The 26,511-nt window shown below is 39.4% G+C and overlaps 4 protein-coding genes across 5 annotated transcripts in view; 1 reads left to right on the plus strand and 3 right to left on the minus strand.

Moving 5' to 3' along the window:
- Positions 1-6,457, minus strand: part of LOC122077518 (sulfite oxidase) — an 11,641-nt gene extending 5,184 nt beyond the window's left edge. The window contains exons 1-5 of one of the 2 annotated variants that reach the window (XM_042643476.1): positions 6,136-6,457; positions 3,923-4,038; positions 3,738-3,800; positions 3,550-3,586; positions 3,338-3,419 (exon numbers count right to left, since the gene is read on the minus strand). In XM_042643476.1, coding sequence (XP_042499410.1) covers positions 3,338-3,419; positions 3,550-3,586; positions 3,738-3,800; positions 3,923-4,038; positions 6,136-6,210 — 373 coding nt within the window. In that variant the 5' untranslated portion in view covers positions 6,211-6,457. The remainder of the gene's footprint in view (positions 1-3,337; positions 3,420-3,549; positions 3,587-3,737; positions 3,801-3,922; positions 4,039-6,135) is intronic. The other variant, XM_042643475.1, reaches the window with a different exon arrangement.
- A 2,721-nt stretch (positions 6,458-9,178) lies between these two features.
- LOC122075980 lies at positions 9,179-16,159 on the minus strand. The gene is made up of 6 exons (XM_042641219.1): positions 15,878-16,159; positions 14,300-14,345; positions 12,026-12,155; positions 11,535-11,614; positions 10,033-10,136; positions 9,179-9,530 (listed from the first exon to the last, which is right to left on the minus strand). The coding sequence occupies exons 1-6, from the start codon at positions 16,010-16,012 to the stop codon at positions 9,480-9,482; spliced, it is 546 nt and encodes a 181-aa protein (XP_042497153.1). The 5' UTR covers positions 16,013-16,159; the 3' UTR covers positions 9,179-9,479.
- Positions 16,160-18,450: 2,291 nt separating this feature from the next.
- Positions 18,451-23,316, plus strand: LOC122075777 (SNF1-related protein kinase regulatory subunit gamma-1). The gene is made up of 6 exons (XM_042640939.1): positions 18,451-18,708; positions 19,887-20,059; positions 20,656-20,877; positions 20,978-21,253; positions 21,596-21,759; positions 22,634-23,316. The coding sequence occupies exons 1-6, from the start codon at positions 18,540-18,542 to the stop codon at positions 22,929-22,931; spliced, it is 1,302 nt and encodes a 433-aa protein (XP_042496873.1). The 5' UTR covers positions 18,451-18,539; the 3' UTR covers positions 22,932-23,316.
- A 542-nt stretch (positions 23,317-23,858) lies between these two features.
- On the minus strand, positions 23,859-26,292 carry LOC122077531 (exocyst complex component EXO70B1-like). Its single transcript, XM_042643485.1, has one exon. The coding sequence runs from the start codon at positions 25,937-25,939 to the stop codon at positions 23,984-23,986; it is 1,956 nt and encodes a 651-aa protein (XP_042499419.1). The 5' UTR covers positions 25,940-26,292; the 3' UTR covers positions 23,859-23,983.
- Positions 26,293-26,511: the final 219 nt, after the last annotated feature.

Raw genomic sequence — 26,511 nt, forward strand, 5'->3', positions numbered from 1 at the left:
AACTTGTTAGGATCGATTGCCTGTTCTCAGAACCTGCTGTCCCAGAATCGAGTTCTGATTTGGTTATCTGGTTCTGCTATGTTTTGATTCTGATCCTACTTATTCAACTACTCTAATTTTATTGCTGGAGCTTCTAATTGTTGATGCAAACTCTGCTTCCTGAAATTCCTGATTGTGGATCTGATAATTCTGGTTTGTTTAAGGACTGTTGACTGATTATTCTGGACTGTTGTTGCTGTCTATTATTGAGTGGTTATTTGGTTGTTCTTTGGTTTATAATATCCTGCAGTTTCGGGACTGGTTTTCAAATCTATTCCTACATTAAACACTCTAGCAAACGAGGGACAGGAGAAAACTTTCTATAATTAGTTCTATTTATATCGTAATGTAACCAGAAATTGTGTTTACATTCATATACTTTCCATATATTCAACAACCAAAAAAGGCTACAGAAAACTCAAATCCCTCACATTAATCAAAGAAGAAAATATTTTAAACCAACAGAATTAGTTAGACAGAAATTACTAAAATTAGAAAAGTTGAGTAATTTTCAATGAAGCCCCAGTTTCTCCTTTCTTCTCCAGTTACAGTGTTACACTAATATGCTTTCATGTCTACATCCTGTACCAAGTCATTCCTTCGCAAGCATTGCAGTTCCTAAATTAGGACATCCCTTCTTGGCCAGATCTAGCAAAGGGTCATCCACACTACTTCTCAAGGTATCCACAATTAGACATGAAGATAAAAAATGGTTCAGGATTGGGGAGCTTGCACTAATACCAGAACTCTGCTGAAGAGAGAGATGGAATGGAACCAACAAAATCCTAACATCATCTTAAAGCAGTACACAAGAAGAAACCCAAGTAATCATTCACAGAGACTACTCCAATGTCATCAAGGACCACTAGCAAGCACACTACACACTACAGTTTTAAGACCCAAGAATACGGCAAGTACCAGGCCGCCTGGAAGATCTATGAGGTGTCCCCACTAAGAATACGTCAAGTACCAGGGGGTTTAGGAGATCGGTGAAGGTGTGCAAACTTTAATCCCACATCGACTAGGGAGAGATTACTGGGTTAGTTAATAACCTCTGACCTCCTTAACATAGCACAACGCGTTTTAAAGCCTTGAGGCCCATGGGCCAAAGAGGACAATATTGTGCAAGGTTAACAAGGCTGAAGCGTTACAAATGGTATCAGAGCAGACCCTGACAGCGTGTGGGGGCCACAGCGGGGATGCTGTACCAAAAGGGGGAAAGTTTGTGAGATCCAAGAAAATGACAACTACTAGGCCGCCTGGGAGATTGATGAGGTGTCCCCACCAAAAATACAACAAGTACCACCGGGTTTGGGAGATCAGTAAGGGTGTGCAAATTTTATTCCCACATTGCCTAGGGAGAGATTACTGAGCTAGTTCATAACCTCTAGCCTCCTTAATATGGCACAATGCATTTTAAAGCCTTGAGGCCTATAGGCCAAAGAGGACAATATTGTGCAGAGTTAACGCGGTTGGGGCGTTACAACAGTGCCATTACAATTCAGGACAAAGCCTTCCACTTGAAGACAAAATTGATAATCCAAATATATATCGAATAATGAAAGCTTTAGAGACATTGCACATGAAGCTTATGGCCAATTGCACAAGGCCTTAAGCTAACTAGCTAAGCCAACAAGGCCGAACCCCACCTCTTAGTGATGTTACCACACTATGATAGGGACGTTTCAAGCCACCGAGCCATTCCTTACTTGTTTTGCAACAATAAGTGAATAATGGTTCTCACTTCTAAATATAGTGAATCAAGTTTCTTGCTTCTAAATATTCACACATACCAGGCACACCTGAGCATTGTTGCTTCAAGATAGCCAAGTCCACCAAGCAACCAACTTTCAAATCTATCACATGATAAGGGTCCAGAGTCATAGTCTCCATATAGAACATGTTTTATTAAGTACTTTCTCTCTGCTACATCCAACCATCTAGACTTCACCCAATTGTAAGAGAGACATAATGATGACTTTGCTCATCCAATCATTATGGGGTATGTTGTCACATCGCAGGTCACTCCATCAGCTCATTTTTATCCCCACAGACAATCAAAAATAGCATATCTGTGAATGGAAAATACATATACTTAACAGCTGCTTGAAAGTGGAATCTCTACATGATAAAGATTAATGGGGGTAAAAATGGTGGCCTAGAGGCTTGCATTTGTACCAAAATCAGGCCAGTCCCAGTTCAGGGTATTCATTTTTTTTTCGCGCCGGGGGGGGGGGGGGGGGGGGGGCAACAAACCTCCCAACTGTGCCAAATTTCTCCCCCCCCCCCACTAGAGACTCATACATAGTACTACAAAGAAGTATGCGACCCTAAGTCCTATAGAACACACCATGCACATGCGAATGTCCACACCAATGGCCAGGTAGTACGCTTCCCAAGTGTGTGATAATGCATAGTTATGCCACCCAATCAGCCATCAACCAACTTAAAAGGTCTGATGTAAGGATCCGGGTCTACCTAGAAGCTTGGACCAAAGGTCAAAGATGAAAATATCAATAAGAGAGCCCCCTTCTACCACCATTGTTTGCAATAAAGCTCACTACTCGGACTATCCATGGGCTAGAATTGAACCAGGCCCACCATGCCTAACTCCTATTTGTACCTACAATTTGTCTGCGACTTCAGGAAAAAGCTCAGACCTCTGAAAATCAAGCTCATTTTTTGTGTGTATCAGACCAGGCTCTGGCTAAAATAAGGTCTACAGTATTCAGGATGGTACAAAGCAGGTTTCAAAAATGAGTGTTTGATTTGCAAACCATACACAATCAATGAAAGATCTAGTTAATTGCTACAATAGAAGTCATATTGTATCATCACATTGACATGTTTGTAGCACAGGGATCTACATCTCTAACTAAGCCAATGGTTCTACACGCTTGAATGAGGCTCTGAAAAAATTTGTGCTGCACTCAGAGTTCCAGTCCAAACTCACCCAACAGCTCTTTGTACCATTTCAAGCCCACCCTCCATTGCACAAGGATATAAGCCCATTGAATCCCATTAACAGAGAGCTACGTACAACTCAGTAAAGTCCCAATTGTCCAATAGACAACTTATGCTACTAGGATGATGACACAATCCACATGGCCAACCAGAGGTCCCCTCAGAGCTACCAGAGAAACCAAAGTAAATGATGAACCAAATCCTAATACCCCACACACCAGAAAGGAAAAAACAGAGAGAAAAATCATCATTATTTGCATGACATATGCTATTCCATCAAGAAATCCCAGAACTCCATTGCAGATCCCAGGGAGAAAAAAAGTGCCAGACAAACCATTTCCTACTGCAGCAACATCCCAACCAACACCTTTCACTGTTTTTACATTGCTCATTGCAGTCCTCCTGTTACCTGCACACTGTGTAACTTAGAATGCATCAATCCTTAAGGTCATGAAGCATGACTACACTAATCATTAGGACCTTGAAGCAGCAGATTCCATCACCCAACAGAGAATCTGAACCAAAAGCATATCTGCAATGAAATACCTGTAAAGTAGCAGTCACATTGTACTTCGGTAGCTTCCTGTAATTCACAAAATAAAGTACCTCATTGAAATTTTCTTACACAGGATGAAAGAAGAGAAAGGGGCAATCAACTTAGTCCTCTGGATCCCTACATCTTAAAAGGTGCTGACAATGAAGAACCAACAATACATCCTATACTTGTTGCTCACCTGATATCGGCCATGGATAGCTCCCTGGGGTTTTCGATTAAACCAAAGATAGAAACACAGTACCTGTTCTTCCCAACAGATTATGGTAGTCAGTGTAAGCCTTCATAGCATTGTGACCTTAAAATATTAGGGGGGGGGGAAGTCACTGAAAAAAATATAGAAATGAAAGTACAATAGGGTCTGACCTCTCAATATCATCAACAACTGGGATTGGACCATGATTTCTCTTGTAGAAAAACTCCACAGGAGTCACATATGATGAAATCAAGGCCGAACGTGGTGGTTCAGCATTGAAAGGCTCCTGCACCAGGACAAAGTGACAGGTTTACATTCATACTTCAAAGAGCTCAACCATATAAATTTCAAGCAGAAAACATGAATATACTTCAAATATGATAAGGGCTTAAATTTGATGGTGTTTCAGCCTAAAACCTTTGAAAACACACAACCCAGAACCTGCAGAGCTACTAGCATTCCCACATTTCAACCAAGCAGGTGTGACATGCTTCCAAAAGAAGGACAAATGGCCAAATCAAAAGAAACAATAAATAACAAGAAAGATACTGATCTTCAACATTTTTTTAAACCATTCTGCGCTTTTTGCAATTCAATTGGCCGGGGGGTACTCATGTAGGGCATGATACAATAATCAGATTTCAATTACACAGCAGCAAACTTCCAATAAGAAAACCCCTTTTAGTTCCAGCTTTCCCTAGACTATTGACCATCAAATTGCTAAATCTAGCTTTTCAGTGGAAAGAGATCTTCCTAAATGAGGCTAGATCTCTGGCACAGTGTATGAAACCGCACTTCTGTGGACCAATCTCACATGACAAAATCCAACAAATAACCATCCTCAAGTTTCCTTGCAACTCCCTTCCCTCTGGATCCAATTTGTGAACCAGATAAATTAGGAGAATACGTAAAGGATTTCATTCCTGCTTTGGTCAATTCTTTACAGTGAGAAAGTCAAAGAAACTCACTAGATTAAATTACCTTCAAGGTCATGAAATGCACCAGTAATGCCAGTTGGACTAGGGTAACCAATGCAACTTCCATCGATGTCAAGCATTATAAAGCTCAGCAAAGGAGCAGTTGCGGTAGATGTTTTAGTCTTTAGTTGTTAATGTAAAGTCTACAGAAGTTTATTAGTGTGGACAATTAGGGTCAGTCTGGTATCATTTCTGATTTCCTGCCATCCTCCTCCCTGGAATTTTTTATTTTTATTTTAGGTAAGCTCCCTAGCTTACCATGAGAAAGGACATGCAAGCGGCAGAAGGGAGGCATGACTCCACATCTACTTCACATAGAGTATTCCGATTGGGAATGGTCCAAGAGCTAAGATATTCCACATTAAGGAGTTCCATTAGCAAATATCTGACTGTACTGGGCTGATTGAATCTTCATTATGAGACTGCATCAAACATGTCATGGAATTCATAGCAAACTGTCAATTGGGAGCTTCTTTTCCTGTATAGGATCAGGTGCGAAGGGATTATTCCAAAAGTTGACCAGTTCATTAGCAGAGAAGAAAGAACAAAGAGGGCACAGTAGAAAGTATGTCCCAAACGGTTAGTTTTAGAAATTTATCTGAATTAAAACATCAAAATCTAGAATCTGCCCAAAGATAGCCAAAGAGTAAGTCTGGATGGATGGAAAGCTTAACCAAGGAAAGCTGCATCTAAATAGGACACCCAAGGCTAGAAAGGCCGATTAATGGGATCTCCAATTTTGAGAATATGATAAATAATCCTGCCTCCAGGTCCTACTTCAACCAATATGGGGATACTTACTGGCTTATTCCATTTAACACCACATTTGGAAAAGAATTACTACAAGTGTTAAAACTCAAGGCAATTGCATACTTCATACTTTCAATATTTCATCTGTTCACACCTTTTTTTTTGGTCTGTGGGTGGGGTGGGGGTTGCTATAATTTCATCTGTTCAGAGTCGACCGTCAGGAAATATTAATATAAAAAATAAAACCCTCGAATGTGCTTCTAAGCCGAAAATCCAAGTCTGACTCTCATCTCCAAAATCGAGAGTCACCGAGATACTCTCCAATTTCAGGCCTGCCAAACCTGGGCTCTGATACCACTTGGTAGGGAATTGGATAGAACTCATACTCAAAAGTTAGCCGTTAGATTTAAAAACCTCAAATAACCAAGAATCAAAATTTACAAATTCATCCACGGAACAATCGGAATCGCCAACTTAAAAAAGACGTGAGGAATGCGGAGAGGAGGAAATTAACTCAAATAAAGAGAGAATTAAAACTCTATAAACAAGAGGAGGAAATTACACTATCTAGTTCATGTGCTCAGCTATCTTCACATCAAATTCACATAATCAATAAAGGAAGCAAGAGAGAGCGAGAAAGAGAGAGAAAGACCTACCTTGGCATTGATTTTCAGGCATGGGTGACGAGGGGGCTCTTGTGAATATTCGGCAGGGCCTCTGATCCCCGGCATTCTTAGAACTAGAGAGAGAGAGAGAGAGAGAGAGAGAGAGAGAGAGAGATTGAAAGAAAAAGTTGTTCGTTCGTTCTCTGTCTTGCCGCTTTGCAAGGAAAACGATAATTGGGAGGCTCACGGGTTTAGTAGAGTTCGCAAGATGTAAGAAAGTGGTGGTTCACTTGTCTCGTGGAGTTCGCCCGAAAACCAGTGAGTTTCTTTTTCTTCATAGTTGCCAATTGCGACGAAAATGTTTGAAACTTTACTGACCAGCCAACTCGAACCTGAGCTAAACCCGCCCAATTTTTCTTGGTCTAGGTTTGAAATTTGGAATTTCTAGATTCAAATGGATAATATATATATTTTTTTGGTTGGAAATTCAAACCCATTCATTGAATCATAGGCTCATGAATGCATTTGGTTCCGGTTTTAAAAGGTTACATATCAGTGGTATATGCCTGTTTCCAGATCAAAACACCTTTTTCATTCCAAGGGGAAAAAAAAAAAAAAAAAGGATATCCATACCATATTGGCTGATCCATGTTGGTTAGGTATTGGTATCGTCGATCATGATCGGTATATTAAGCACATATAAGGCCGATTAAAAAGGAGAGAGTTTTTTGCCACCTAAGATTAAGGTGATGAAAAGATCTCTTCAACCAAGATAATTGTACGGATTGAGCTCCTCTGTGGCGCAACACGGTGTTCGGTACACATTCAACGGCCAAAAGCGTCTTTGCACGGAATCCAAAGTGATCACACGCATCTCAAGGCGTTTCAAGGCATTGGATGCGTGCCATACACTGTGTTGCGCCACAAAGGAGCCAAATCCATGATTTTACTCTATGATTGGACTCTTAACGCATGATGAAACTCCTTTAATTAAGAAAGGCCTAAAACATCTTTCTTGAGTTCAATGGAGAGGTCAGATCCTATATACTAAGATTTTTTTATTTTTTTTTTTCGTGGATGAAGGAAAACTTGATCCTTGAATTAATAACGAACTAAAAATCCTATCACATAATCAACTCACCATCTCTCTTCATCCTGGATGTACATTACCTTACCTTACCTCCATGGGCAATTTTTTCTCCCACTATTAATCATTGATATAACATATGATCCAGCCCATTAGTGTCAATAGTATGTCGTCAAACTTGAAATGTTTTGAAGTTAGACATGCTTCAAATTTATCAAAAGAAAAATTATCAAAGATAATATTTTTCATTTTTCTCAGATATTACAAAATTATCTAAAAGACTTGTTTTTTCATGAAAATTATCTTCGAGTTCTTTTTTATCATTCCACTGACTCATGGGATATGCACACTATCGAATGGAGACTCTGTGGACGAATTGTTTTTCAACCCGATAACACAGAATTTACTCGTCATCTACCTATGATGATGCGCACCATGATTTATCATACTTTCAAAAATTAGAAGTTTTATCCCAGTTTGGTTTTTATTATTTACTCCTCTTTGGGCTGTTGGGAAAGAGAACATTTTTATCAACCCTACCAAATCTAGATTCTTACTACTGCCAACCAAGATTCATATATTGGACCCCCCAAGACTGAAGAAAATATAGGTCTTGAAATAATCCAAAACAGTGACTCATGGGATATGCACACTATCGAATGGAGACTCTGTGGACGAATTGTTTTTCAACCCGATAACACAGAATTTACTCGTCATTTACCTATGATGATGCGCACCATGATTTATCATACTTTCAAAAATTAGAAGTTTTATCCCAGTTTGGTTTTTATTATTTACTCCTCTTTGGACTGTTGGGAAAGAGAACATTTTTATCAACCTTACCAAATCTAGATTCTTACTACTGCCAACCAAGATTCATATATTGGACCCCCCAAGACTGAAGAAAATATAGGTCTTGAAATAATCCAAAACAGTGATCATCGACAAGTTTGGAAAGGTGCCTTAATAACATTAAGGAGAAAATGCTTTGAAATAGAGACTGACATCCAAGCCATCACAAATCATCAATCAGACAAGTCCGAAACAACGGATGAATCTTCAGATGAAAATGAAGAGCTAGTTGCAGACCAACCTGAGTCCGATTTACTACCAAAGTAACCGACGGTCGAAGATTATTCTGCACAGACATTCATATTGACTACATGATCAATCCTCGGCAAGAAACTGAAATAAATCAATTTATTGACAATATTATGGACTTTGCACCATTTGACACACCATTGAATTTACTCTTGGATGTCCAATCTACCATTGCCTTACAAGAAGCAATGGATGAAAACTTACTCGGTTATGGAGGACACTCTTCGACAGGAAGTTTTAATTCTATAACTAAACACAATATTGATAATATGATGGAAGCATAAAATGAACCAACCATATAGAACCATCATGACATATCACATGACTCTCAGTCATGTGAGGTAATGATTTCGGAAATTCTCACATAGTATTGATTTGCTTTCATTTTCTTTTCCTTGTAACTCAAGGATTTAGTTCTTAGGTATTGGATCGATATTGGTATCTACTTATAGTGATATGATCAGTCCATTTTAACCATACTTTTTATTTAAAAATATTTTTACAATTTTACCCCTATTTCGATATCCAATACCCGATCACATATCAACTATCTGGATTGGTCTCGATACTGATACAATATAGCCAATACAACTCATCCGATAGTAAAACCTAAAACCATGTTTGCAACCATACCAAGCCAAAAGGAATTTTGAAAACTCAAAAAAGTTAAGTGCATGTTTCGACTGTTCTTCCAGTCGTCCAAATAGAATAATTTCAAGAAAAAGTGTCAAGTGTAATACAACTAATACTTTTTGGCTTAGTGGAAATCCACCGCCCAAAAGGTGTTTCACTTTCACCCATGGAATCAATGAAAATCAAGATCGAGGTACCTCTCTAGTCCTTATGAGTGCTCTGAGCTCTGAAGAACCACATACTACCCCACGTCCCCACCAACCACACGCTATATGATGAATATTTCTTAATCATGAGAGAATATAACAAAGTAAAAATAAATAAATCTATAATGTACACAACTGCAACATTCCACCCCATATTCCCATGCAACAATATACTTTCACTACCCTACACTCTCAACCCCCCCACCCCCACAACCCAAAAAAAAAAAAATTAATAATAATAATATAGATTAGAACTAGTTTACAGTTGTCCAGCAAAAAGATCTCCCAAGGCATACCAAAATAAGTTGCATCACCTCATGAGCCTGCACTAATGTATACACATCCAGGTATTTGATTTGTATTCCAAGTTATGGTTCGCCATCGACCATATCATCTTTCAGGCGTGCAATCAGTTCATCCTGCACAATGACACACACGAACGATTATGGATGTCAAAAAAGGAATATAGAAGATGGATTGCTACTATAAAAGCTATGATCCTGGAAGACCACCCTTCTGATATCTCTCCTCCCCTCCCCCATTTTTTCAGGTAACAAACCACTCAGGAGGTTTGAACACATGCATAGTCAGAAAGTCCAATCAGTGGCCCCCAAAGTTCACTGCTTACGGCTACATAAAAGATCAAATGATCATATTGTTTAAGATAATCTAGGCTATGAAACAGCATTGTAAGGCAGAAGCTCAACGAGGCACAGTAAGATAATCAGAGAGAAAAGTCACCAAGGAGACTTATTTACCGAATGAAAAGGATCAACTCTAAGGGACCGTTCACCAAATCAAAAAGATGAGGCCTAAGTGGATCCACTGAACGGATAGTGTTCCAGGCATACAATGTAGATGAGATACTTAGAATGAGAAGGATATTGTAATGACTTTAAAAAATGATGCCTAGGTCCTTGCCTTCTTTCCTTTGACTGACAGACCCCTCTCCTTTAAACGGGCGCGCAGCCTCTCCACTGTCAGGCCCTGGAAATCCCTCTCAACTGTACGAGTACTGGTTCCCTCTACACAATCAATAATCCATTAGAATCTCAAATGAAGCTTTAAATAAACAATTCTGATGCTTTTCGGAAAACATCCGAAATAAAGCAAAGATATTGATGATAGTAGTTAGAGAAAAATTTGCATGAGAAAATTTGCCTAAATGAAAACAACACAGAGGGAAACCACAATATATGACATTATATTTCAAAAAAAATGAATATCCTCCCCTGCAACAAACAGTATCATCTTGTTCTGTGAGCTTGCAGAAATCCAGATCATCTAAATTTGGATGTAACTAAAACTAGTACAGCAAAATCCTGGTTAGTGGTTTCAAATTCATGATTTCAGAGGCAATTGGTCTCTGGATCATTGATCGTTGATTATAGTCTCTCAGCCTTCCCTCCAATTCAGTCTCAAGTTTCAGGCATGTTTACATTGTAGGTTATGGAATTTTGGAATTTTTCAGGAAACATAAGAACTGTTAAGTATGTCTCGAATTCTTGACCCGTTTTGAAGATTGACCCGATCCGACATATTTTGGTGGCGACCCGAATGGAAAGTTTTTTGAGATTTGTGATGGAAGCAGAGGGGTTGGGCCGATAGGCCCAAGCCCGGAGCCCATCACTGATCTCGTATGGGGGTGCGGAGGCGTAGCCCCCGCGGTATGGTTCGACCGGATAGACCGCAACTTGGAGTATATATAATGTGCTATTGCTTGTTGAGAAAGTCATTGTATTTTGGGGTTTTTCGAGCTAGGGTTTCAGGGCGAGTTTTCTCACCATTGCTTGGGTGTAATCTTTCTTCTGCATAGTGAAACATCTTCTTCTTCGCCCGAGGACGTAGCACACCACTCTGGTGTGTGAACCTCGTTAAATCTCTATATCATGCGGATCTATTGTCTCTTTATTTTTCGTGTTTCTTGGTGTTTGATCTAACAAGAACCTAGTAGTATACATCAACTTGTGTACAAGGGATTTAAGTTGAAAATATTAAGTAGAAAAAAGCCTCGAGGCACAAGGTTGAGCCAATTCATCAGGCAGGAGTAAAGCATAAATCCAATTTCCCATACCTCCGATCAGGCATGACTCTCATCATCCTTGAGCATATCTAATATAAACTTTAAGAAAATGGAAGAAAATACTAAATATCCTTAAATGGAGGAGGGAGGTAAATCAAATTGATAGGATGCTATAGCCTATAAGCAAGAAATGTAAATTACAATTTACAAGTTGATAGCTTATATAAATGCATAATGCTCATTAACATCAACAACAACTAACTTTGGGAGAACTGCAACCATATGATGAGTTAAAGACGGAGGATAGCAATATATTTCCAATTTATGAAGAAGTTTGGTTGTATCTTGTTAAACCAAGTATCCAATTGCTTAGACAAAAGAGGAAACTACAATAGCTTACCTTGTTGAGGTTTTCCAGAACCGTTTGTCTTGTTCACTCTCTTAGCTGAATTCCTCCCATCTACAGCTCTCTCAGCTGCTCTGCAGAAATGAAAAAAGATCATCATGTAGGCAAAACTAATAAGTACTACAAGCTAGGTCAAGGTTTATGAAAAGAATAGAGATTTCTTTTTATTGTCTTTGTTGCAAAGATATTTGAATAAAAAATATTTAACCTGGAAACTTAACAAACAACAGGTCTTACCGACTAAATACAGAAGCATAAAACTTGACAACTTGCGCAAACTTATTTAAAGAAAAAATAAAAAATAAAAAAAGCTCACACTTTTCTACTTTCAGACTCTAAGTCAGTCAAAAGAAAAACCTAGAATTTCTAGATGAAACACACACACACGAACAGACAACAAAAGCACAGGCGCACACATTTTCCAGATGTAAAAATAAATTAGAAAATAAGAGCCATTTTTTTCAACAAAAGAACCAAACAAATACCTCTTGCCCTTGGTGCTCTCAGTTGTAGCTTTACCCTTCGCATCCTTTGAGCTGGAATCACATTTCTGGTTCTTAAGTGTGAGAGACCTAATCAGTATGTTTGTTTGGTTTGTCTTTATTAGTTGCTCCTCTGGATGGAAATACAAGTGAGGGTAAGAACTTCTAGCCTGACTATTAACAAGTTAGAAACCTGGCTATATCACATAAGATGTTGCAGAACTACACTTCTAGAGAACAAATAGTTCCACCAGAAAACAAGAAATTTAGAATGAAACTAAATAAAAAACCAATGGTGCCACCAAATAATAAATATAAATATAACGCGAGATATACTTTTAACAACAGCACAGTGGGGAACAGACAATAGGTCAGATACATTGCAAAGTTGCAAAGTGTGACTGGAAGTCTGGAAAACCAACAGGTCAAAAATGTTAAAATCTGAAACTGGAAAACCAGGTAATTAGTGGTTTATCCAACAACTAACCAGGGTAGGGGTCAAATTGAATAGAAACTCAACTGTTTGATGCTGGATTATAAGAAGCAGACAGTTGGATAGAAACTCAACTGCTATTTGGTCTATTGAGAAATTATCACTTGTTTGTTTATTCATCAAAGCTTTCTTTGGCTGCCCATAAATAGTTGTTACACGACCTACATCTTTTTTTCTGAATCTAGATTTGTTACTTCATCTTTTTTTCTGAATCTAGATTTGTTACTTACTCCAAAACAGATATAAATTTATGAGTTTGCTTTCCTGTCGTTTCCTTATTTTTCTTTAAACCTAGCTAAATTGCACATTCATAACTAATAAAAGCCCTGATAATCAGAAAATAACCATTGCAAATTAAAAAAATTCATCTAGGTCATCAATTTGCTGAAACTTAAAACCTCATCTCCTCCTCCAACAACATCATTGGAGGGCCTTGCCGGAAATAGCCATGAATCCTTAACATGGTAAATTTAAAAACTTAAATGTAATATGTAAATTTTAAACCATGAAATCCTAATCTTAAATCATTAAATCTAAACCTGAAACTTGCATGGGTGAACCTTGATATTAATTTTTCCACCACGAACTGTGAACCTTCAGTGAAAAGACTGCAGGAGTTGTGAAGATCACTTGAGCTGCTCACCTGAAACAGATAGATTGGAGATCGAACAAGGGAGAGCAGTCGCTAGTGAAGGAGAAAGAGATACCCACCATCAAAAAGAGGTCACCACTGCCAGAGTCGTAGAAGATTGTCAGCCACCACAGTTGCAGCAATCACACATTCACCAAGCATTACCCATGGTTGTGATTGAGGTTGCAGAGAAAAAAGGAGAGAAAAACAAAGAGGAATAAGAGAAATGCCGAAATAGGAGAATGAAGATGCTTGATTTTTACTAGTTTACCCCTCTGATCCTTATTTATCACTTAATGTTTAAGAGGTAAATATATCTTAAAACATCCATGTGAAACCACATACCCGTGGTACAAAATATTTTATTGTTTATATGGATATAAGAACAGTATATCCCGTCTTAATCACACAATGAATGACTGTATATATAGTTCTACATTAAGTGGTAAATATATCTTAAAACACCCATGTGAAATCACATACCCTTGTTACAAAAATATTTTACTGTTTATATGGATATAATAAATATGTCCCGTCTTAATCACACAATGAATGACTGTATAGATAGTTCCTTCCAAGTTTGGTGAACATCCAAAATGCTCTTCCGGTTCTAGAGACCAGGAAATGGGGATTATTTGATGTTGACTTTTATTAGCTAGGTTTTCCTCAATCCCATTTGCGACAATCTATCTAAATTCCAAATTTTCAGCTCAAGAACCCAGTCATCTATGAAAAATTCCCATGTATCAAGCCTGCCCTTAAAAGGATCCTAGATGAGTCTTGAGAATGCAGTACCATACATCCTACATCAATGAGAAATCCTCTTGCAGATGCACCATAATAATACCAGAGTTTCCCAACTACTTTCTTGTCATGCGGTATGAATAATGTTCAGATTGTATCCCTTGATAGTCTAAGATAACAAAGCTTTTAACTTTAGAAAGCAATAGATAACAATCAATGACAAGTCAATAATTTACCAAAAAAAAAAAATGACAAGTCAATAAACTTTCCAATCTCCATGATAAGAACAGTTGATATAGTATCATCTATGTAAATATTAAGAAAATTACATTATATGAATAAAAAAATTCTGCAGGCTTTGACAACACAAGAGAAAACATTTGAAAGCTAAGTTGATGCAAAAACGTACCTGGAGGTGATGTATCATGTTCACAAATATATACTCGTACGCCTCCCTGCAAAATTTTTTCAGGACATAAAATAGAATCCAAAACAAACTTATTTAAGTTAGCAGCTATGAAACATGTTAAGCAACTAAATAACCAGAGGCAATAGCCCTCTGGCTGGCTAATCCATATAAAAGAAAAGGGGGCACATTATCACAGTCATATGCCACAACAAAAATAAAACTAAATTCACATTCGGGAGTAATAAACGAATAATAAATTTCAAAAACGTGTTTGTTGTCTAATAAGTAAATACAGAACAGAAGGCAAGAAACAGATTCCTAAAAGGCTCTAGCTGACAAAATTACTAGTGTAACATGGTGTATCCTGACCAGCATCCCTCGAAGACTGGGAGTTGATAAATAAGATCTGATTAAAATCAATGTATATATAAGATGGGTAAAAGTTTCCTACATCATCCGCTTATGAAATCTTCCATAAACAGACTAAAATATGCCACATGGCAGATAAGATAATGCCCATATTTTGAGGATGGGTAGATCCCAAGATCCCCTGCGTACATGTGAAACTTCATCCCAAAGGGAGTTTGCCAAGTGGAAAAAAAGCTTCAAAAATCTAGGGACTACCGGAGGGTGCATGGACATACGTGGATAGCTGAAAAATTACAAGGATGCATGGACATACATGGGAGGGTAGATTACTCAATCTGAGTCTGAAATTTGACACGTGACTAAGTGCTAATCCCATAAGGCGTACAACTAATCCAATGGTCAGTAGTCATAACTAGCTGTGCATATGGCTCAAAATGGTGGATCGTTTAACAAAGCCCTTCCCAAATGCATGTAAGGCATTATTTCCTTATAAAACATAGGAATAAAGAGCTGATACTCGCAAATTAGTGATGCTTTCTGTTGCCCTCTTGTATACAACTTCATCATTCCAAAATCTGTATGCAGTTTAGATGGCACACAGAAAAAGAGTACCAGTACAGTGGTTAAGTGCTAAAGAGACAGTAACCAGGAATAGTAAAGAACAAATTTTATATTGATTGTGTGAACAAAATTTTAACTTTACATATGATGATAAACAACAAAATATACAGAAATGCCTAATTAATGGTGTAAAAAAAAAATTACTTTTCAGAGATAAATACCACCCAACATACAAAATCCAAAATTGTTAAAACAAATGGGATGACGATGAAGGATATCAAATCTCCAAAAAAAAAAAATATATATTCAAGATTACAAACATTCTAAATCACAATCAGTATTCAGGATTTCAAGTTTTGCCATCACAAAGATAGTGTCACTATTTTTTTTCCACCGTCGATCAATTGCCCAAAAATAATTATATGAACAAAATGGAGATGATGAGGAGGAGGCAATGTGCTCGCCGTAACTACAACGCGGAAAAATAAGAAGATCAAAATAATGAAAAATTATCGAATCCAAATACAATGGGGAAAAGGAAATATAGTCCAAAGAATAGCATAGTCGATCAACAGAAAATAACTAGGGATTTAGAGAATAATTGGGCACAAAACACAACAAGAATAGCGAGAGAGAGAGAGGGCGCACCGGATTAGAAGAGATGACGGTTGAAGAGAAGAGGCCGCGAGAGGGAAGGTTGGCCAGGTACTTAGAAGCTCCCCCACCCCCACCCCCAACCATTGAACTCGAATCGGAGGGCAGCGCAGCAGAAGCGCGTTCCATGGCACTTCGGAGTTCGGAGTTCGGAGTTCGGAGTTCGGAGTTCAAGCCTTCCCAGAGCTTTTTAAACCTTCTCACAGTTCTGATTCGTGAGGTCGAGCACTACCAAAGTAAAAGACCGCGAGAGTCGAATCGTCTCCGCCTTACTACGACTGCTACTACCCTACGCCTCAAATATGACTAAATATGCGATATACGATCCGATACATGAAATTATGATCCGGGACCAATCCCAAAAGCTCTAAGTGAAAAACAGGGACGACCCCAAACAGGTAGATTTTTTTCCTATACCTATCCGATTCATGGTCAATATAGGCCGACTTGGATCACTATCGGCCGATAGTGGAGACCCATGCCGTATCCAAATACTAATTACTAACTCCATGCATTCCGAACCCTTGAAAGTCCCCCGATTCAAATCCTTTGTGGGGAGGCAGTGAGTCGCATTGAGGATTTAACGACTAGGAGGGCCTTGACATGCACCCTAGTCGTCGGATGCTCACTGCCATTCACTGCCTCCCCACAAAGGATTTTTATGCGGGAGTCCCCACGTTACACATAAATTTTAAGTGGGGAGGTTCTCCATGCTCTCATGATGCATCATAGGGAGTGCACCGATAAGAAATCACAAAATGATTTCATACATTACCATCTAAGGGTTTTTTTTGGGGGGGGGGGTTGAGACAAGCCGATCAATTTAGAACCATAATAAAAATCATAAAGGAAATAAACCATAGTCAAAGTGAAAAAATAAATAAATAGTTGATTTTGCTCCTGGTCCCATGGCCTCTCCACCAACTTCAGGGTTAATGAGACTACGTGATGAAGCATCAACATAGATGGGATTCTTGAATTAATGGACGAGCGAAAGTAATTCCGTGGACTTCAATATATGAATGCAAGAACCATAAGACCCACTAGTGTTCTTTCAAATTTGACTCCTCTCCAGCATGGGCATCTCCCAACTCTACATGTGGGAAGAGATAATCCAATGGTTCTTGAGAGATGGAATCATTTTTTCCCTTGTTAACTCGTGACTAACCTACCCGACAATCAAACCCGACTACATCTCTTAAGAGATGGAATTATTTAGGACTTGAAGAAGATGAAGTAATGTTTGAGGTAGGGGTGTCAAAACTTAAACCGAACCAATCAAATCGATCGATAAAACTTGAATCGAATCAAACCGATCCTTATTGAATTGATTTTGGACTGAGATATGTTGGGATCAGCTGAAAATCGGTCCAAACCTAATCAACCAATAACCAAACCGAAATCAAATTGAATGAAACCGAAAAAATAAATAAATGATTATGAAATTATACATTGGTGAATTGACCATCCATTTTTTACGATATTAGTGAGAATATTTTGTATTGTAAGGAGAATTGTAACAAATCATTGAATATTAGGTTATGAATAGAAAAATTGATTTGTAAATTATAATAATACTTCCATTGATTTCCTTGTTCACCATGTAAAACTAGTTGAATAATTAAATGAATGATTGGAAAATATGATTCATTTTGTGATTTCAATATTAGTTATCTTCTTAGTAATTTATTATCCATTAGTTTCAATATTAGTTATCTTTCTTGGTAAACCATGACTTAATCATAAATTTAAAGTGTTATTTTCATCAAATCTGGTCACTATAAGTTATGAATATAATATTTCATTATGACTAAACCGGTATTAACCTGCTATTGAAAAATCAAAATAAATCAAAATTAAATATGACTGAAATCGAAACCAATCGAAAACCAAAGTTTCTTATCGGATTGGTTTTGGTCTTCCTCATTCCTAAATCGAAACTGATTCAACTCGACCAAAATCAAACCAAACAGACCTATTGACACCCCTAATTGGAGGGGAAGAGAGAGAATCCGTGGATTGAAGTAAGTCGGGTTTTAATGACGGGTAGGCTAGTAATGGGTTAATGGGGAGAAAATGACTCCATCGCTTAAGAGCCGTTGGATTCCTTTTTTTTCATGTGACATACACAGAGGTATTTATTGGTCTCACAGAGTTTGTGGCGTTTCTGGAAGTCACACTATAGATATGAGCAGTTCATATTCATGGTTTTCTTGACACCGTTAGGAGTAAATGATCCGACCCGATTAGCAGATCCGTATCATCCGAGATTAATACGGTCACCAATACCGTACACTAAAACCATTCTTACCATCAATACATGGACCAATCTATGCCTCGCTACCCTGCGGGTTCTGAGTTATGAGGTCTGAGTCTTCTGATCCGAACTTGACCAAATCCGTATGCATCCTCAGATCCTCTACAGCGGCGGTAGAGGGTCCAAGCCGTCGGATGGAACCTCAACATGTATTGTGATGCGTGCCGGGTGTCCATCTGACATCTGGGACCCTCACCGCCCTCTACGACGGCTGTAGAGGATCCGGATTCCGGACTCGTAATTTAAAAGTCGTCGAAAGCGAGAAAGATAAAGATCGTTAACTAGACGCTGAATCTAGTTGCAGGAAGCGAGCGAGAGAGTGAGATCTCGAAATCGGCCATGGAAGAGAGCCCTCGAAGTGGTATTTCGAGCCCAGAAGCGAAATTGGGTCTGAAAGTGGAGGATTTATGGGACGTTCAAGAACCTCAGCTCAGTCCTTCGGAGAAGCTCAACTCATGCTTCGAAAGCATACCCGTATCTGCATTTCCTCCTGCCCCTTCATCACAAGGTAACCTTGAATCTGTATCTCTGTATTTAGTTTCAGTTTATTAATTGCTTTTCCTGCTATTTTCTTGATTCTTAACGAGATTCGCATGAGAACTAAACTGTAACTTTGACCTTCATATTTGAAATCTTGGATTATCCTTGGATGGTTTAGTGTGCAAGCAAGGAATAGGGACTAGATAATAAACATATGGGAGCCATATTTAACCGTTCACCCAATAAATTTGCCTACTTTGATTTTTGTGGCCTCCCACTGGGTTCAGTGAATGAACAATGAAATCTTACTGAGAAATGGAAAGAGATCCTAACAAACACGAGACGAAACAGCAGAACTATCCAAAGAGGGGCACAAGTGTAAAACCAATACTTAAGGTTAGAAGAGGTGGAAGCTTTTCGCTGCCATGAAGTATGTGACTCACCATACCCAGAAACATGGCTGTAGATACAAGATGAGCGATACCCTACGAATGAGTTATGACTGGCCTATACATTTATCTAGAGATTTTAGTTCATGGAAGCTCGACGTTATGCCAAATTTTTTATTTATAATTTCTGTCTTGTTTCGATTTTATTTGGTCCCGAATAGAGTGGAATGGTGGAATAAGACCAATGCAGTTGATGCCGGAAATAGTCAAGATCAGGCTTAGTTGAGTTAATTTTTCAACCCTACCAATGTTATTAGACCCATTGCAACTCTGCTTTTCATGTTATATCTCCTGATGTGGTGTTTTTTTTTTTTTTTTTTCCATTACAATATTGATGTGATTTTTGGGAATTCATGAAGGAAAAAGTGAAAAATACTAAAAGCAAATAAGGCATTGCATTCATGCAGTTATAATAGAGCATTAGAACTAGAACTGCATTCATCTGTCCATGATGGAAAAGGTCTAACCATTATACAGAACAGAACAGTCTGTTGGGTGTTGACTTACTAGCATTTTATGTCCATGTTCAACTACTCCTATAGCATTGTGCATTTTGACCATGTACTTGCCTTTAATCTCAATGACTTGACATGATTTTGTAGTGAACAAATTAGTAAGTAGGTGATTTTGAATGTTGGTATCAACATCTCGGACTCTTCTTTGTATTTTTACCTAATCTCTTACAGAAATGGAGTTGATTATCCGGTGGACATAACACAGTTTTTTTTCCCTTCTGCCTTGGTTATTCTATATCCAGTAATCGAGATAAACTCAGATTCCAGTCTGGATGAGGCTGTCCAATTGCTATCCAAACACAAAATTCTGAGTGCACCTGTGCGGAATGTTGAGGCACCAGAAGATGCCAGTTGGATTGATAGATATATTGGCATTGTGGAGTTTGCAGGAATTGCTGTATGGCTTTTGCATCAGGTATGCTTCCAATCCTTTACAATTGAATGGAAATTGTGGCAATTAATTGTGTTGAAAGATGTGTAGCTTTCTGTGATAAATATGGTGTCTTTAATTCTTCATTCTTCATAAATGAAAGGCACTAAGTGGTTGTTTTCGGCAACCACAATAGTTGAAAAAGGAGGAGAGGCTACTTGACAACTTAAACAACTATATATATATATATACATATATATATATACATATATATATATATGTGCTCGCGCGCGCGTGCTAAATTACACTATGACTTGTAAACACGTTACTAAACTCTACCACAGATTATAAGCATCACCATGAGTACTTAAACATCACCACAACCAGATGAAACTGAACGATATTCAAAATAAGCTAAACTTTAATTTATGCTGATGAATGTGGTGACAGTTCCAAAAGCAAGTTGTAATCAAACCAATCAATTCTAAGTCAATCTGGGTAATTGACCAGGCTGTACGCCGTTTTTAAAACCTGTGGAACAGCATCACACCATTTACTTATCCTTATTATCATCCAACAGAAAATTTCACTCTCTTGGTGATCTCTTTTATGAAAAAGGAATTTATCTATGTTCTTTGTAGTCCGAAGCTGCAGCTATTCGGATGATGAGTGGATCTGCTACTGCGGGACTAGTTTCCAGGGAATCAGCTGCTACTATAAGTTCTGTAACATTGGAAACACCAGCCAATGCAATAGCTGGTACTGCTATTGGGCCTGGAAGCTCAGGCCCTGAAGCTTCTGCATCAATGGAAGGGAGCTTTTTCGAGAGCCTGACATCTTCTGACTTCTATAAGAACACAAAGGTGGTTTCTTGCAGGAATTATCAGTTTTTATTTGTCCGTATCTTCTAACTCTTCTGTTATCCCAAAGCTGTCTCTTATATGTTAATTCATAATCTTCTAGGTTGGAGACATATTAGGGTCATTCCGCTGGGCCCCATTTCTTGCTTTACAGACGTCTGATACCTTTCTGACGATGCTGTTGCTGCTATCAAAGTACAGAATGAAGAGCCTTCCTGTGGTTGATCTAGGTGAAGGAAAGATTGAGAACATAATCACACAGTCTGCTGTTGTCCACATGCTGGCTGAATGCGTTGGGCTTCATTGGTTTGAAACCTGGGGCGCAAGGAAACTCTGTGAACTTGGTCTCCCTGTAATGAAGCCTAATCAATTGTTGAAGGTGATTGATTGCTCCCATATATTGTTTTCCTGTTGGCATTTGTGTTGAATTCTTCTTTTCCAGGAAGGTTGCCAAACGGAGCCTTGGTGCCCAACACCCCCCTCCCCCACCCCAAAAAAAAAAAAAAGTTGAGTGTTTTCCAGTACTGTTCTCTAATACATTGCATGATACATAATAGTAGCGACCCAGTTTCCCTTCACCCACAGTGAAGGAGAATCCTTTGACTTTGAGTCAGATGGGGGTTTGGGGTTGTTGGAGAGAGGTTCCTTTTTCATGGCTATGCAAAGCTTCAGTTCTATGGACTAGTGATTTCTCTCAAATGTTTTTTCTCCTCGTTTGCAGGTGCATGGGGATGAACCAGTTCTCCAGGCATTTAAACTAATGAGAGCAAAGCGCATTGGAGGAATTCCAGTGGTTGAAGGCAATGGAAGAAAGGTAGTTGGTAATATAAGCATCAGAGACGTTCGGTTCCTTTTAACTGCCCCAGAAATATACAATGATCACAGGTTTGTAGCTGAACTTCTTTAATTTTTTTTCCAGTATTGTGCTGATTGTCATGTCTTCTTCTGTTTTTTAATCAATTGGAGTTTGGAAGAGCCTGTATGTTGTTCATAAAGACATATATTTTGGGAGACCTTTTCTCTTCCCCCCCTCCCCTATCTAAATGGTTTTTTCCCCTGAGGGTTTTATTTGGGGAGTGGGGGAAGGAGAGAAGCAAAGGATGGAGTCAATTCCAGGTCTGTGCTGTAGCAATAGACTTTACCATGACAACAAGCTGGCACCTTCGAAGAAGTTGGATTCTTTATTCTTACCTTTGCACTTTAGTCAGCTGTCCATTTTAGGATTTTCTGTTATCATTAGGGCATCTGGTGTGGGCTATACTTCCATTGTAGATTTATGCCTCACGTTTTGAGGGGGCAAAATGAAGGCGAAAGGGGAAACGGACCAAGCTGCATCAAAATGGGTGTTGGTATTACATGTGGGGTGATGGATTTTGATGATCCATTTGGGGATCTAAATCTGCATTTTTTGGCTGATGGGGGAGTTTTTTGGCTTTGAGGATACCCGTGACCTTAAATTCAGTCTTAAAATAAATTTTTATATTTTAATGCAAAAAAGGGAAAAAAGAGAGATTTTTGAACTTTGAAGGTTAGGTTTGTACAACTTTTGGGCCATTTGGGCCCTCCAAGAGATACCCCACCTCTATTTGAATGGTAATTGAATGACATAGATTAATGGTTTTAGGTATGTATTACAGCTATTTTCCCCTGGGTATTTTAGTTATTTTATTGCAGGGGATTGTTAAAACATAAACTCATTGATGTTATTTGGTGGTGTCTTCCAACTGGTGGGGCTTATTGGGTATGTACCTGTATGCAGATCTATAACAGCTAAGAACTTCCTGACAGCAATTAGAAAGTACTTGGAGGAGCACCAAGAGGATTCGCCCTTGTTACGTGGAACAATTACATGTAGAAAGGATAACACACTTGAAGAAGTCATTCGGAGGCTTGACACTGAGAAGATACATCGAATTTATGTTGTGGATGAGGATGAGAATCTGGAGGGGGTGATTACACTTAGAGACATCATATCCAAGCTAGTTCATGAGCCTCATGGCTACTTTGGGGACTTCTTTTATGGTGTTGTCCCACTACCTCGGAATAGCAGTGTTTGAGCCTTTGAGGACCCTTAAAACTTCTGTGCCACCCATGCTTCACGCTCATGTTGCCTGCTTTTGTGTTGAATGCTCTTCTGCTTGGCAAGTGTGTACACTGCTGCTTCTGTTCAGACCTCGGGTTCTCTGGCTGCTTGCCGTCATGTTGTCTAACTTTGTGTCTGCTAAATGAAAACACCAGGCAGGGCTAATATCCCTGCTTAGTAATTTCATCCCCTGCCCTGTCTTCCTTCTCCTGGCCCCCCTCTCCCCCCCCTAAATTTTTTCTTCCTTGTAAGCATTGTTGGTTTGTATTTTCGTTCAAGGATTTCCAATCATAAATTTGTACATGTTGATGTAGAGATTTTCAGATTTCGAAATCCATTTTTGCAATCTGCCTCTATCATTTTGAAATTGTTTGAAATTTGTACTTCCAGTTTAAGGTCAGTGTAGAGGGTCGGCCTGTCCTTCAATTTTAAGGTCAGTGTGGACCTAGTGGTTGTGGGTTCGAGTTAGAAGCAGACTTTCTGCGAAGCAGAGACTAGGCTGCACGTACATTATGACCCTCCCAAGACCCAGCAGTAGTGGGAGCCTCTTGCACTGGGTACAACCTTGAGAAGTGAGAAATCATAGTTGAGTCGACCCATTGAACCAAAATTGAGTGACTTGACTGTTTCCTTCAGGGCAAAACCAGATGTAGTCAAGAGTTGGATAAGATCTGTGGGGTGCCCCCCTTGGCCTGGCTGTAAAGTCTTAGGTTAGAATGGGTGTTTCCTTGTAATACCAAAAAGAGAATGGATATTCTTACAGAAGTATGGCCATAAAACTCTTGAAACACTAACAGTCAATTCACAACAAATTCAGAAACCCAGACAAGATTCACTCTCAAGAGTATCTATAATCCATTTAAATTATTATTATAGTATATATGTCGAGAGTATAGCTATGTATCCTGAAACTGTCTTTGTAACATTCAAACAACAAAAATAAAACAGCACATCTTCCAGCTAGAATTCAGCAGGTAACCTGATTTTTCAAACCCTTACAAGAGCAGGCTGGTCCTATTACATCTGCTATGAAATTGATTTTCTCCTTGGATTGTGGATTAGCCCAGGAGACCCCTCAAACAGATCTAAAAGATAGTTCTCCAAGTCTTCTGGAGTGTACTTAATGTATTTCCCAGCATGCCTTCCACTCTCTAGATGACTTCCAAACCTCCCCAAAAATGCACGGTATGCCGGAATGACTTTCTCTGATATTGAAATCCGAAGCTCTTCCCGTAGCTGAGGATCGGGGACCTTCCAAGCTGTTTGAGTCCTATAAATTTCTTCAAAACCCAGGTTGAAATTCTTGAACCTTTCCCTCAGAGCCACCTTAGATACATTACTTGAGCTCCCACTACCCCCAATCCCTTCATCTTTCAAACAAGACAATACTTTGGTCCAAGAAGCTCTAAGATAACTAGTGGCATACTGGCGTATCTGGCCACGCCGCTTGCGGACCCATTGATCCCCCAAAAGCTTGCCTAGCTCCGAGTCTTTCACTTTCTGAACTATATAAAGATTATTATTCATCAAGAACACATATCGCATTGCAGCATCCTCGTAGAATCTCGACTTCTCCTCAAGGTTTGAATCCAGAGATGAAATTACTGAATGCAAACAATGACCCAACGGAGACATTCTGGCTTGTTGCGAATTATTATCATCATCCCCTTCCTCACCATTGACACCACTTTCTAAAAGTTGATTTAGTGAATCACTATAGTCTACAAGAAATTTGATGTAGTTCATCACATAACGTGTCAATGGGTGAATCTCACCACCTTGGACTGGTCTCCGAGATTTCTCACTCTGAACTGCATTAGCAAACTCTGCAAATGTGCCTTTTGCAGCCTCACCAAGCACAACCAGTATGCTCTGTACCTCGCTGTAGACATAATCCCCTGAACCATCAGAAAACAACACCTGCAATTCTGGCAAAGCACCGGCTAAAGCTTCATACATGTCAAGTATCCGAAACAGCTTCTCAGGGGACCGCCTTCCAATTGCAATTGCCTCCACAAAATTCAGTAGCTGCATCACACATCCCTTTGCACCCTCTGTAAAGCACACCTCCCTGATCAGCTCCGACCCACCAAAAACTTGTTCACAAAGTCTCTTCTCTCCTGGCAAAAGAAATCGAATTAAAGTCTTTGTAGCTTGAATCCACTTCTTCATTTTCTCATCCAGGGACCTCCACTCGATCTTCTGTACTTCCTCAATGCTGAGCTTCTCTATACCAAGAATAGATAAACTCTCTTCCAGAAAATCCCTGCGGACGCTACTGTAAACTTGACAGCACTCCTTCTCATACCCTGACCTGATCATCCTTTCGGCAATCCCCTTGAGGTCGGCAATGGCATCTGGATTGACCAAATCAACACACAAATCATCCCCAAAACTCCCGCCTCTATCCTCAGAGAAAATCTCGTGTTCATCCTCTACAGAGCCCTCGAGGTCATCGATATCTCCATCATTCGACCTGAAAGAAAGTGATATTCTACGGATCGAACAATGAAGCCGTTCGGCATCTAGAGGGACCGTCTTCCGTATAAGGATTTGACGGAACTCCTCCTCCAGCCTCGACATCGCCACCTGCAGAACGCTCTCAGCTCGGTCCATAATTTCAGTATTCGATGTCAGAGTCAGATCCTCAGTCAACCGGAGAATCTCATCGACAGCGGATAGGTACTCTACTGCCTCATCAGGGGAATCCTCCCAAGGCGAACGGCGGTGGCTCGGAGTATTAAAATTAGATTCCCAACGAAGAACAACCTTCTCCGCTGCTTCCAACCACTTTTGAGTCTTGGTCAGACCTGCACCTCCGCCACCTTTAGAAAGCAATTCGCTAATGGTAGAAAGACGATTATCGAAGTTAGAGAGGATTAAAATCATGTCCTCTGTAACGTTCTGTGAAGTCCCTAAACTCTTCACAATTTGCTGAGCGGCAGCCATGACTCTCTCATCTCCCTCAATGGTCGCCGCCATTATAGTTCTGATTCGGTTCTTCTTGTCTAGTTAGTCTAAGCCTCTTCAAGGTTTTGAATTGATAAACTAGGGTTTTGGGTGCAGAGAAAGAAAATCAAATTTGGGAAATGAAAGAAGAAGCAAGACGCCGACCTCCTTTATCTTTTGTCTGCCCCACCTTTTTTGATTTTTCAAAGCGAATCCACCATTACTGGACTGCCTTCGAGACCTTCACAACCAAGATGCCTCGTCTGCTCAAGCTTTGAAGCTTTCGAAGTTTGGTCATGGTCTTCAATTCTTCTCCCGTCGAGGAGTGTGAAAGTGAAACCAATAAAGCGTAGGAGCCTAGGAGGCCTAAGCCCAAAGGCATAGCCTCCCTTTCTAGCTTAGCTTATCTTTGCTTTGGAGTGCGCATTGTGCACCCTCCCGAAGACGACGTACACTTGGCCGCTAAAACCGGTTTGAAAATGGAATCAAATCTTGGGACTATAACCGTTACTCCGACAACCGGTCGAGCTTGGTCCTTTTTCTCCCCCGGCTTAATTGGGATCTTTACTAATTTAAGGCCCTATCTTACCATATCGTTCTGTTAA

The sequence above is a fragment of the Macadamia integrifolia genome, chromosome 4, assembly GCF_013358625.1.
Source record: "Macadamia integrifolia cultivar HAES 741 chromosome 4, SCU_Mint_v3, whole genome shotgun sequence".
Taxonomy (NCBI): Eukaryota; Viridiplantae; Streptophyta; class Magnoliopsida; order Proteales; family Proteaceae; genus Macadamia; species Macadamia integrifolia.